This window comes from Salvelinus fontinalis, chromosome 21, assembly GCF_029448725.1.
Source record: "Salvelinus fontinalis isolate EN_2023a chromosome 21, ASM2944872v1, whole genome shotgun sequence".
Lineage (NCBI taxonomy): Eukaryota > Metazoa > Chordata > Actinopteri > Salmoniformes > Salmonidae > Salvelinus > Salvelinus fontinalis.
The window spans coordinates 3663668-3676743 of record NC_074685.1 but is presented as its reverse complement, the minus strand read 5'-3'; the positions used below and the strand labels follow the sequence as shown (position 1 = coordinate 3676743).

At 45.2% G+C, this 13076-nt stretch overlaps 1 protein-coding gene across 1 annotated transcript in view; it reads right to left on the bottom strand.

Annotated features, from left to right (window-relative positions):
- Positions 1 to 13076, bottom strand: part of LOC129818056 (interleukin-11 receptor subunit alpha-like) — an 87060-nt gene that overhangs the window by 49868 nt on the left and 24116 nt on the right. The window contains exon 3 of the mRNA XM_055873593.1: positions 11362 to 11428. Within this exon, the coding sequence (XP_055729568.1) occupies positions 11362 to 11428 (67 nt within the window). The remainder of the gene's footprint in view (positions 1 to 11361; positions 11429 to 13076) is intronic.

The window sequence follows — 13076 nt, the reverse complement described above, 5'->3', positions numbered from 1 at the left end:
TAGAGAACATACTGACTCGTAATATACCTGTCCAGACCCTCTAGAGAACATACTGACTCGTATCATACCTGTCCAAATCCTCTAGAGAACATACTGACTCGTATCATACCTGTCCAGATCCTCTAGAGAACATACTGACTCGTAGTATACCTGTCCAGATCCTCTAGAGAACATACTGACTCGTAGCATACCTGTCCAGACCCTCTAGAGAACATACTGACTCGTAGCATACCTGTCCAGATCCTCTAGAGAACATACTGACTCGTAATATACCTTTCCAGACCCTCTAGAGAACATACTGACTCGTAATATACCTGTCCAGACCCTCTAGAGAACATACTGACTCGTAGTATACCTGTCCAGACCCTGTAGAGAACATACTGACTCGTAGCATACCTGTCCAGACCCTCTAGAGAACATACTGACTCGTATCATACCTGTCCAGACCCTCTAGAGAACATACCTGTCCAGACCCTCTAGAGACCATACTGACTCGTATCATACCTGTCCAGATCCTCTAGAGAACATACTGACTCGTAATATACCTGTCCAGACCCTCTAGAGAACATACTGACTCGTAATATACCTGTCCAAACCCTCTAGAGAACATACTGACTCGTATCATACCTGTCCAGACCCTCTAGAGAACATACTGACTCGTATCATACCTGTCCCTCTAGAGAACATACTGACTCGTATCATACCTGTCCCTCTAGAGAACATACTGACTCGTAGCATACCTGTCCAGACCCTCTAGAGAACATACTGACTCGTAGAATACCTGTCCAGACCCTCTAGAGAACATACTGACTCGTAGCATACCTGTCCAGACCCTCTAGAGAACATACTGACTCGTATCATACCTGTCCCTCTAGAGAACATACTGACTCGTATCATACCTGTCCAGACCCTCTAGAGAACATACTGACTCGTAGCATACCTGTCCAGACCCTCTAGAGAACATACTGACTCGTAGCATACCTGTCCAGATCCTCTAGAGAACATACTGACTCGTAATATACCTATCCAGACCCTCTAGAGAACATACTGACTCGTAATACCCTGTCCAGACCCTCTAGAGAACATACTGACTCGTAGCATACCTGTCCAAACCCTCTAGAGAACATACTGACTCGTATCATACCTGTCCAGACCCTCTAGAGAACATACTGACTCGTATCATACCTGTCCCTCTAGAGAACATACTGACTCGTATCATACCTGTCCCTCTAGAGAACATACTGACTCGTAGCATACCTGTCCAGACCCTCTAGAGAACATACTGACTCGTAGTATACCTGTCCAGACCCTCTAGAGAACATACTGACTCGTAGCATACCTGTCCAGACCCTCTAGAAAACATACTGACTCGTATCATACCTGTCCCTCTAGAGAACATACTGACTCGTATCATACCTGTCCAGACCCTCTAGAGACCATACTGACTCGTATCATACCTGTCCAGACCCTCTAGAGAACATACTGACTCGTAGCATACCTGTCCAGACCCTCTAGAGAACATACTGACTCGTATCATACCTGTCCAGACCCTATAGAGAACATACTGACTCGTAGCATACCTGTCCAGACCCTCTAGAGAACATACTGACTCGTAGCATACCTGTCCAGACCCTCTAGAGAACATACTGACTCGTATCATACCTGTTCAGACCCTCTAGAGAACATACTGACTCGTATCATACCTGTCCAGACCCTCTAGAGAACATACTGAATCGTAGCATACCTGTCCAGACCCTCTAGAGAACATACTGACTCGTATCATACCTGTCCAGACCCTCTAGAGAACATACTGACTCGTAGCATACCTGTCCAGACCCTCTAGAGAACATACTGACTCGTAGCATACCTGTCCAGACCCTCTAGAGAACATACTGACTCGTATCATACCTGTCCAGACCCTCTAGAGAACATACTGACTCGTATCATACCTGTCCAGACCCTCTAGAGAACATACTGACTCGTAATATACCTGTCCAGACCCTCTAGAGAACATACTGACTCGTATTATACCTGTCCCTCTAGAGAACATACTGACTCGTATCATACCTGTCCCTCTAGAGAACATACTGACTCGTATCATACCTGTCCCTCTAGAGAACATACTGACTCGTATCATACTTGTCCCTCTAGAGAACATACTGACTCGTAGCATACCTGTAAAGACCCTCTTGAGAACATACTGACTCGTATCATACCTGTCCAGACCCTCTAGAAAACATACTGACTCGTAGCATACCTGTCCAGACCCTCTAGAGAACATACTGACTCGTATCATACCTGTCCAGACCCTCTAGAGAACATACTGACTCGTAATATACCTGTCCAGACCCTCTAGAGAACATACTGACTCGTATCATACCTGTCCCTCTAGAGAACATACTGACTCGTATCATACCTGTCCAGACCCTCTAGAGACTATACTGACTCATATCCTACCTGTCCAGACCCTCTAGAGAACATACTGACTCATATCATACCTGTCCAGACCCTCTAGAGAACATACTGACTCGTAATATACCTGTCCAGACCCTCTAGAGAACATACTGACTCGTAATATACCTGTCCAGACCCTCTAGAGAACATACTGACTCGTATCATACCTGTCCCACTAGAGAACATACTGACTCGTATCATAACTGTCCAGACCCTCTAGAGAACATACTGACTCGTATCATACCTGTCCCTCTAGAGAACATACTGACTCGTAGCATACCTGTCCAGACCCTCTAGAGAACATACTGACTCGTAATATACCTGTCCAGACCCTCTAGAGAACATACTGACTCGTATCATACCTGTCCCTCTAGAGAACATACTGACTCGTATCATACCTGTCCAGACCCTCTAGAGAACATACTGACTCGTATCATACCTGTCCAGACCATCTAGAGAACATACTGACTCGTATCATACCTGTCCCTCTAGAGAACATACTGACTCGTAGCATACCTGTCCAGACCCTCTAGAGAACATACTGACTCGTAGTATACCTGTCCAGACCCTCTAGAGAACATACTGACTCGTAGCATACCTGTCCAGACCCTCTAGAGAACATACTGACTCGTAATATATCTGTCCAGACCCTCTAGAAAACATACTGACTCGTAGCATACCTGTCCAGACCCTCTAGAGACCATACTGACTCGTATCATACCTGTCCAGACCCTCTAGAGAACATACTGACTCGTAGTATACCTGTCCAGACCCTCTAGAGAACATTCTGACTCGTATCATACCTGTCCCTATAGAGAACATACTGACTCGTATCATACCTGTCCCTCTAGAGAACATACTGACTCGTTGCATACCTGTCCAGACCCTCTAGAGAACATACTGACTCGTAGTATACCTGTCCAGACCCTCTAGAGAACATACTGACTCGTAATATACCTGTCCAGACCCTCTAGAGAACATACTGACTTGTAGCATACCTGTCCAGACCCTCTAGAGAACATACTGACTCGTATCATACCTGTCCAGACCCTCTAGAAAACATACTGACTCGTAGCATACCTGTCCAGACCCTCTAGAGAACATACTGACTCGTAGTATACCTGTCCAGACCCTCTAGAGAACATACTGACTCGTATCATACCTGTCCAGACCCTCTAGAGAACATACTGACTCGTAATATACCTGTCCAGACCCTCTAGAGAACATACTGACTCGTAATATACCTGTCCAGACCCTCTAGAGAACATACTGACTCGTAATATACCTGTCCCTCTAGAGAACATACTGACTCGTAGCATACCTGTCCCTCTAGAGAACATACTGACTCGTATCATACCTGTCCCTCTAGAGAACATACTGACTCGTATCATACCTGTCCCTCTAGAGAACATACTGACTCGTATCATACCTGTCCAGACCCTCTAGAGAACATACTGACTCGTATCATACCTGTCCAGACCCTCTAGAGACCATACTGACTCGTATCATACCTGTCCAGACCCTCTAGAGAACATACTGACTCGTATCATACCTGTCCAGACCCTCTAGAGACCATACTGACTCGTATCATACCTGTCCAGACCCTCTAGAGAACATACTGACTCGTAGCATACCTGTCCAGACCCTCTAGAGAACATACTGACTCGTATCATACCTGTCCAGACCCTCTAGAGAACATACTGACTCGTAGCATACCTGTCCAGACCCTCTAGAGAACATACTGACTCGTAGCATACCTGTCCAGACCCTCTAGAGAACATACTGACTCGTATCATTCCTGTCCAGACCCTCTAGAGAACATACTGACTCGTATCATACCTGTCAAGACCCTCTAGAGAACATACTGAATCGTAATATACCTGTCCAGACCCTCTAGAGAACATACTGACTCGTATCATACCTGTCCCTCTAGAGAACATACTGACTCGTAATATACCTGTCCAGACCCTCTAGAGAACATACTGACTCGTATTATACCTGTCCCTCTAGAGAACATACTGACTCGTATCATACCTGTCCCTCTAGAGAACATACTGACTCGTATCATACCTGTCCCTCTAGAGAACATACTGACTCGTATCATACTTGTCCCTCTAGAGAACATACTGACTCGTAGCATACCTGTCCAGACCCTCTAGAGAACATACTGACTCGTATCATACCTGTCCAGACCCTCTAGAAAACATACTGACTCGTAGCATACCTGTCCAGACCCTCTAGAGAACATACTGACTCGTATCATACCTGTCCAGACCCTCTAGAGAACATACTGACTCGTAATATACCTGTCCAGACCCTCTAGAGACTATACTGACTCATATCCTACCTGTCCAGACCCTCTAGAGAACATACTGACTCGTAGCATACCTGTCCAGACCCTCTAGAGAACATACTGACTCATATCATACCTGTCCAGACCCTCTAGAGAACATACTGACTCGTAATATACCTGTCCAGACCCTCTAGAGAACATACTGACTCGTAATATACCTGTCCAGACCCTCTAGAGAACATACTGACTCGTATCATACCTGTCCCACTAGAGAACATACTGACTCGTATCATACCTGTCCAGACCCTCTAGAGAACATACTGACTCGTATCATACCTGTCCCTCTAGAGAACATACTGACTCGTAGCATACCTGTCCAGACCCTCTAGAGAACATACTGACTCGTAATATACCTGTCCAGACCCTCTAGAGAACATACTGACTCGTATCATACCTGTCCCTCTAGAGAACATACTGACTCGTATCATACCTGTCCAGACCCTCTAGAGAACATACTGACTCGTATCATACCTGTCCAGACCATCTAGAGAACATACTGACTCGTATCATACCTGTCCCTCTAGAGAACATACTGACTCGTAGCATACCTGTCCAGACCCTCTAGAGAACATACTGACTCGTAGTATACCTGTCCAGACCCTCTAGAGAACATACTGACTCGTAGCATACCTGTCCAGACCCTCTAGAGAACATACTGACTCGTAATATACCTGTCCAGACCCTCTAGAAAACATACTGACTCGTAGCATACCTGTCCAGACCCTCTAGAGACCATTCTGACTCGTATCATACCTGTCCAGACCCTCTAGAGAACATACTGACTCGTAGTATACCTGTCCAGACCCTCTAGAGAACATACTGACTCGTATTATACCTGTCCCTCTAGAGAACATACTGACTCGTATCATACCTGTCCCTCTAGAGAACATACTGACTCGTATCATACCTGTCCCTCTAGAGAACATACTGACTCGTATCATACTTGTCCCTCTAGAGAACATACTGACTCGTAGCATACCTGTCCAGACCCTCTAGAGAACATACTGACTCGTATCATACCTGTCCAGACCATCTAGAGAACATACTGACTCGTATCATACCTGTCCCTCTAGAGAACATACTGACTCGTAGCATACCTGTCCAGACCCTCTAGAGAACATACTGACTCGTAGTATACCTGTCCAGACCATCTAGAGAACATTCTGACTCGTATCATACCTGTCCCTATAGAGAACATACTGACTCGTATCATACCTGTCCCTCTAGAGAACATACTGACTCGTTGCATACCTGTCCAGACCCTCTAGAGAACATACTGACTCGTAGTATACCTGTCCAGACCCTCTAGAGAACATACTGACTCGTAATATACCTGTCCAGACCCTCTAGAGAACATACTGACTTGTAGCATACCTGTCCAGACCCTCTAGAGAACATACTGACTCGTATCATACCTGTCCAGACCCTCTAGAAAACATACTGACTCGTAGCATACCTGTCCAGACCCTCTAGAGAACATACTGACTCGTAGTATACCTGTCCAGACCCTCTAGAGAACATACTGACTCGTATCATACCTGTCCAGACCCTCTAGAGAACATACTGACTCGTAATATACCTGTCCCTCTAGAGAACATACTGACTCGTAGCATACCTGTCCAGATCCTCTAGAGAACATACTGACTCGTAGTATACCTGTCCAGACCCTCTAGAGAACATACTGACTCGTAATATACCTGTCCAGACCCTCTAGAGAACATACTGACTCGTAATATACCTGTCCAGACCCTCTAGAGAACATACTGACTCGTAATATACCTGTCCCTCTAGAGAACATACTGACTCGTAGCATACCTGTCCCTCTAGAGAACATACTGACTCGTATCATACCTGTCCCTCTAGAGAACATACTGACTCGTATCATACCTGTCCCTCTAGAGAACATACTGACTCGTATCATACCTGTCCAGACCCTCTAGAGAACATACTGACTCGTATCATACCTGTCCAGACCCTCTAGAGAACATACTGACTCGTATCATACCTGTCCAGACCCTCTAGAGAACATACTGACTCGTATCATACCTGTCCAGACCCTCTAGAGAACATACTGACTCGTATCATACCTGTCCAGAACCTCTAGAGACCATACTGACTCGTAATATACCTGTCCAGACCCTCTAGAGAACATACTGACTCGTATCATACCTGTCCAGACCCTCTAGAGAACATACTGACTCGTAATATACCTGTCCCTCTAGAGAACATACTGACTCGTAGTATACCTGTCCAGACCCTCTAGAGAACATACTGACTCGTAGTATACCTGTCCAGACCCTCTAGAGAACATACTGACTCGTAATATACCTGTCCCTCTAGAGAACATACTGACTCGTATCATACCTGTCCAGACCCTCTAGAGAACATACTGACTCGTATCATACCTGTCCAGACCCTCTAGAGAACATACTGACTCGTAATATACCTGTCCCTCTAGAGAACATACTGACTCGTATCATACCTGTCCAGACCCTCGAGAGAACATACTGACTCGTATCATACCTGTCCAGACCCTCGAGAGAACATACTGACTCGTATCATACCTGTCCAGACCCTCTAGAGAACACACTGACTCGTAATATACCTGTCCAGACCCTCTAGAGAACATACTGACTCGTATCATACCTGTCCAGACCCTCTAGAGAAAATACTGACTCGTATCATACCTGTCCCTCTAGAGACTATACTGAATCGTAATATACCTGTCCAGACCCTCTAGAGAACATACTGACTCGTATCATACCTGTCCAGACCCTCTAGAGAACATACTGACTCATAGCATTCCTGTCCAGACAACATACTGACTCGTATCATACCTGTCCCTCTAGAGAACATACTGACTCGTAATATACCTGTCCAGACCCTCTAGAGAACATACTGACTCGTAATATACCTGTCCAGACCCTCTAGAGAACATACTGACTCGTAATATACCTGTCCAGACCCTCTAGAGAACATACTGACTCGTAATATACCTGTCCAGACCCTCTAGAGAACATACTGACTCGTAATATACCTGTCCAGACCCTCTAGAGAACATACTGACTCGTAATATACCTGTCCAGACCCTCTAGAGAACATACTGACTCGTATCATACCTTTCCAGACCCTCTAGAGAACATACTGACTCGTAATATACCTGTCCAGAGCCTCTAGAGAACATACTGACTCGTAATATACCAGTCCAGACCCTCTAGAGAACATACTGACTCAAAGCATACCTGTCCAGACGCTCTAGAGAACATACTGACTCATATCATACCTGTCCAGACGCTCTAGAGAACATACTGACTCGTAATATACCTGTCCAGACCCTCTAGAGAACATACTAACTCGTAGCATACCTGTCCAATCCCTCTAGAGAACATGCTGACTCATAATATACCTGTCCAGACCCTCTAGAGAACATACTGACTCGTAGCATACCTGTCCCTCTAGAGACCATACTGACTCGTATCATACCTGTCCCTCTAGAGAACATACTGACTCGTAATATACTTGTCCAGACCCTCTAGAGAACATACTGACTCGTGTCATACCTGTCCAGACCCTCTAGAGAACACTGACTCGTATCATACCAGACCCTCTAGAGAACATACTGACTCGTAGCATACCTGTCCCTCTAGAGAACATACTGACTCGTAGCATACCTGTCCAGACCCTCTAGAGAACATACTGACTCGTAGTATACCTGTCCAGACCCTCTAGAGAACATACTGACTCGTATCATACCTGTCCAGACCCTCTAGAGAACATACTGACTCGTAATATACCTGTCCCTCTAGAGAACATACTGACTCGTAGCATACCTGTCCAGACCCTCTAGAGAACATACTGACTCGTAGTATACCTGTCCAGACCCTCTAGAGAACATACTGACTCGTAATATACCTGTCCAGACCCTCTAGAGAACATACTGACTCGTAATATACCTGTCCAGACCCTCTAGAGAACATACTGACTCGTAATATACCTGTCCCTCTAGAGAACATACTGACTCGTAGCATACCTGTCCCTCTAGAGAACATACTGACTCGTATCATACCTGTCCCTCTAGAGAACATACTGACTCGTATCATACCTGTCCAGACCCTCTAGAGAACATACTGACTCGTATCATACCTGTCCAGACCCTCTAGAGAACATACTGACTCGTATCATACCTGTCCAGACCCTCTAGAGAACATACTGACTCGTATCATACCTGTCCAGACCCTCTAGAGAACATACTGACTCGTATCATACCTGTCCAGAACCTCTAGAGACCATACTGACTCGTAATATACCTGTCCAGACCCTGTAGAGAACATACTGACTCGTATCATACCTGTCCAGACCCTCTAGAGAACATACTGACTCGTAATATACCTGTTCCTCTAGAGAACATACTGACTCGTAGTATACCTGTCCAGACCCTCTAGAGAACAGACTGACTCGTAGTATACCTGTCCAGACCCTCTAGAGAACATACTGACTCGTAATATACCTGTCCCTCTAGAGAACATACTGACTCGTATCATACCTGTCCAGACCCTCTAGAGAACATACTGACTCGTATCATACCTGTCCAGACCCTCTAGAGAACATACTGACTCGTAATATACCTGTTCCTCTAGAGAACATACTGACTCGTATCATACCTGTCCAGACCCTCAAGAGAACATACTGACTCGTATCATACCTGTCCAGACCCTCGAGAGAACATACTGACTCGTATCATACCTGTCCAGACCCTCTAGAGAACACACTGACTCGTAATATACCTGTCCAGACCCTCTAGAGAACATACTGACTCGTATCATACCTGTCCAGACCCTCTAGAGAAAATACTGACTCGTATCATACCTGTCCCTCTAGAGACCATACGGAATCGTAATATACCTGTCCAGACCCTCTAGAGAACATACTGACTCGTAGCATACCTGTCCAGACCATCTAGAGAACATACTGACTCATAGCATACCTGTCCAGACAACATACTGACTCGTAGCATACCTGTCCCTCTAGAGAACATACTGACTCGTAATATACCTGTCCAGACCCTCTAGAGAACATACTGACTCATAGCATACCTGTCCAGACAACATACTGACTCGTAGCATACCTGTCCCTCTAGAGAACATACTGACTCGTAATATACCTGTCCAGACCCTCTAGAGAACATACTGACTCGTAATATACCTGTCCAGACCCTCTAGAGAACATACTGACTCGTATCATACCTGTCCAGACCCTCTAGAGAACATACTGACTCGTAATATACCTGTCCAGAGCCTCTAGAGAACATACTGACTCGTAATATACCTGTCCAGAGCCTCTAGAGAACATACTGACTCGTAATATACCAGTCCAGACCCTCTAGAGAACATACTGACTCGTTTCATACCTGTCCAGACCCTCTAGAGAACATACTGACTCGTAATATACCTGTCCAGAGCCTCTAGAGAACATACTGACTCGTAATATACCTGTCCAGAGCCTCTAGAGAACATACTGACTCGTAATATACCAGTCCAGACCCTCTAGAGAACATACTGACTCAAAGCATACCTGTCCAGACGCTCTAGAGAACATACTGACTCATATCATACCTGTCCAGACGCTCTAGAGAACATACTGACTCGTAATATACCTGTCCAGACCCTCTAGAGAACATACTGACTCGTAGCATACCTGTCCAATCCCTCTAGAGAACATGCTGACTCGTAATATACCTGTCCAGACCCTCTAGAGAACATACTGACTCGTAGCATACCTGTCCCTCTAGAGACCATACTGACTCGTATCATACCTGTCCCTCTAGAGAACATACTGACTCGTAATATACTTGTCCAGACCCTCTAGAGAACATACTGACTCGTGTCATACCTGTCCAGACCCTCTAGAGAACACTGACTCGTATCATACCAGACCCTCTAGAGAACATACTGACTCATAGCATCCCTGTCCAGACCCTCTAGAGAACATACTGACTTGTAATATACCTGTCCAGACCCTCTAGAGAACATACTGACTCGTAGCATACCTGTCCCTCTAGAGACCATACTGACTCGTATCATACCTGTCCCTCTAGAGAACATACTGACTCGTAATATACCTGTCCAGACCCTCTAGAGAACATACTGACTCGTAGCATACCTGTCCAGACCCTCTAGAGAACATACTGACTCGTATCATACCTGTCCAGACCCTCTAGAGAACATACTGACTCGTAATATACCTGTCCCTCTAGAGAACATACTGACTCGTATCATACCTGTCCCTCTAGAGAACATACTGACTCGTAATATACCTGTCCAGACCCTCTAGAGAACATACTGACTCGTAGCATACCTGTCCAGACCATCTAGAGAACATACTGACTCGTAGCATACCTGTCCAGACCCTCTAGAGAACATACTGACTCGTATCATACCTGTCCAGACCCTCTAGAGAACATACTGACTCGTAATATACCTGTCCCTCTAGAGAACATACTGACTCGTAGCATACCTGTCCAGACCCTCTAGAGAACACACTGACTCGTAGCATACCTGTCCAGTGCGTCTCTACACAGCAGCGTGACGTTGGACCCTAGCCTCCCGTACTGGACATCTGAAACTAGACAGGAGAGACATGTTAGACTTTGTGTCTGCAGTGTGTAGCGTCTGTTAGCAGCGGTGTAAACAGTTAGTTCATAAGTCTTCAGTCTAGTCAGGATTTGCAAGCTACAGAACTACTGTTTACAGCCGTATATACAGTGCCTTCAGAAAGTATTCATACCCCTTGACTTATTCCACATTTTTCTTGTATTACAGCCTGAATTTAAAATGGATTGAATATGTATTTTTCTTATCCATCTACACACAATACCCCATAATGACAAAGTAAAGCAAATGTTTAAAAACATTGAAAATTAAATACAGAAATATCTAATTTACATAAAGTAAATATTCACACCCTGGGCCACCCTTTGGCTGGGCCACTCATGCACTTTCACATTCTTGTTCTGAAGCCATTCCAGCATTGCTTTGACTGTGTGCTTGGGGTCATTGTTCTTTTGGAATGTTAATATTCGCCCCAGTCTAAGGTCGTTGGCACTCTGAAGCAAGTTCTCATCAAGGATTTGCCTGTATTTGGTTCCATTCATTGTTCCCTCTATCCTTACCAGTCTCCCAGTCCCTGATGCTGCCACCACCATGCTTCACGGTAGGGATGCTGCCACCACCATGCTTCACGGTAGGGATGCTGCCACCACCATGCTTCACGGTAGGGATGCTGCCACCCCCATGCTTCACGGATGGTGTTAGATGGGTGATGAGCTGTGCCTGGTTTTCTCCAGACATAGCGCTTTGCATATTTTCTCATCTTTTGCCTTATGATCTCAGTCTTTCACGTCCCTTTTTGCAAACTCCAGGCGTGCTGTCATGTGCCTTTTTCTCAGGAGTGGCTTCTGTCTGGCCACTCTCCCATGAAGCCCAGATTGGTGAAGAACTGGAGACACTGTGGTCCTTCTGGCAGGTTCTCCCATCTCAGCCAAGGAACGCTACAATTTTGTCAGAGTAGTCATTGGGTTCTTGGTCACCTGACCAAGGTTCTTCTTGGTCTGGGCCGTTCCACATTTCTTCCATATCCCAAAGATGGAGAGCACTGTGATCTTGGAAACTTTCAACACACTAGAAATGGTTTAATATCCTTCCCCAGATACTGTATATGCCTCATCACAATTCTATCATGGAGCTTTAAGGACAGTTCCATGGACTTCATGGTATAGGTTCTGCTCTGACATGCTCTGTCAACTGGACCTAATATAGACAGGTGTGTTTCTTTCTAAATCATGTCCAAACAATTGAATTGGCCACAGGTGGACTCCGATCAAGTTGTAGTGACACCTCAAGGATGGTCAAAGGAAATTGGATGCACCTGAGCTCAAATTGGAGTGTCATAGCAAAAAGGTATGAATACTTACAGTACCAAAGGGTTTTTCTTAATTTTTTATTATTTTCTACATTGTGGAATAATTGTGAAGACATCACAACTATGAAATAACACATATGGAATCATGTAGTAACCAAAAAAGGTGTTAGAGAAATCAAAATATATTTTAGATTTGAGATTCTTCAAAGTAGCCACCCTTTGCCTTGATGAGGAATGCTTTTCCAACAGTCTTGAAGGAGTTCCCACATATGCTGAGCACTTGTTGGCTGCTTTTCCTTCACTCTGCAGTCCAACTCATCCCAAACCATCTCAATTGGGTTGAGGTCGGGTG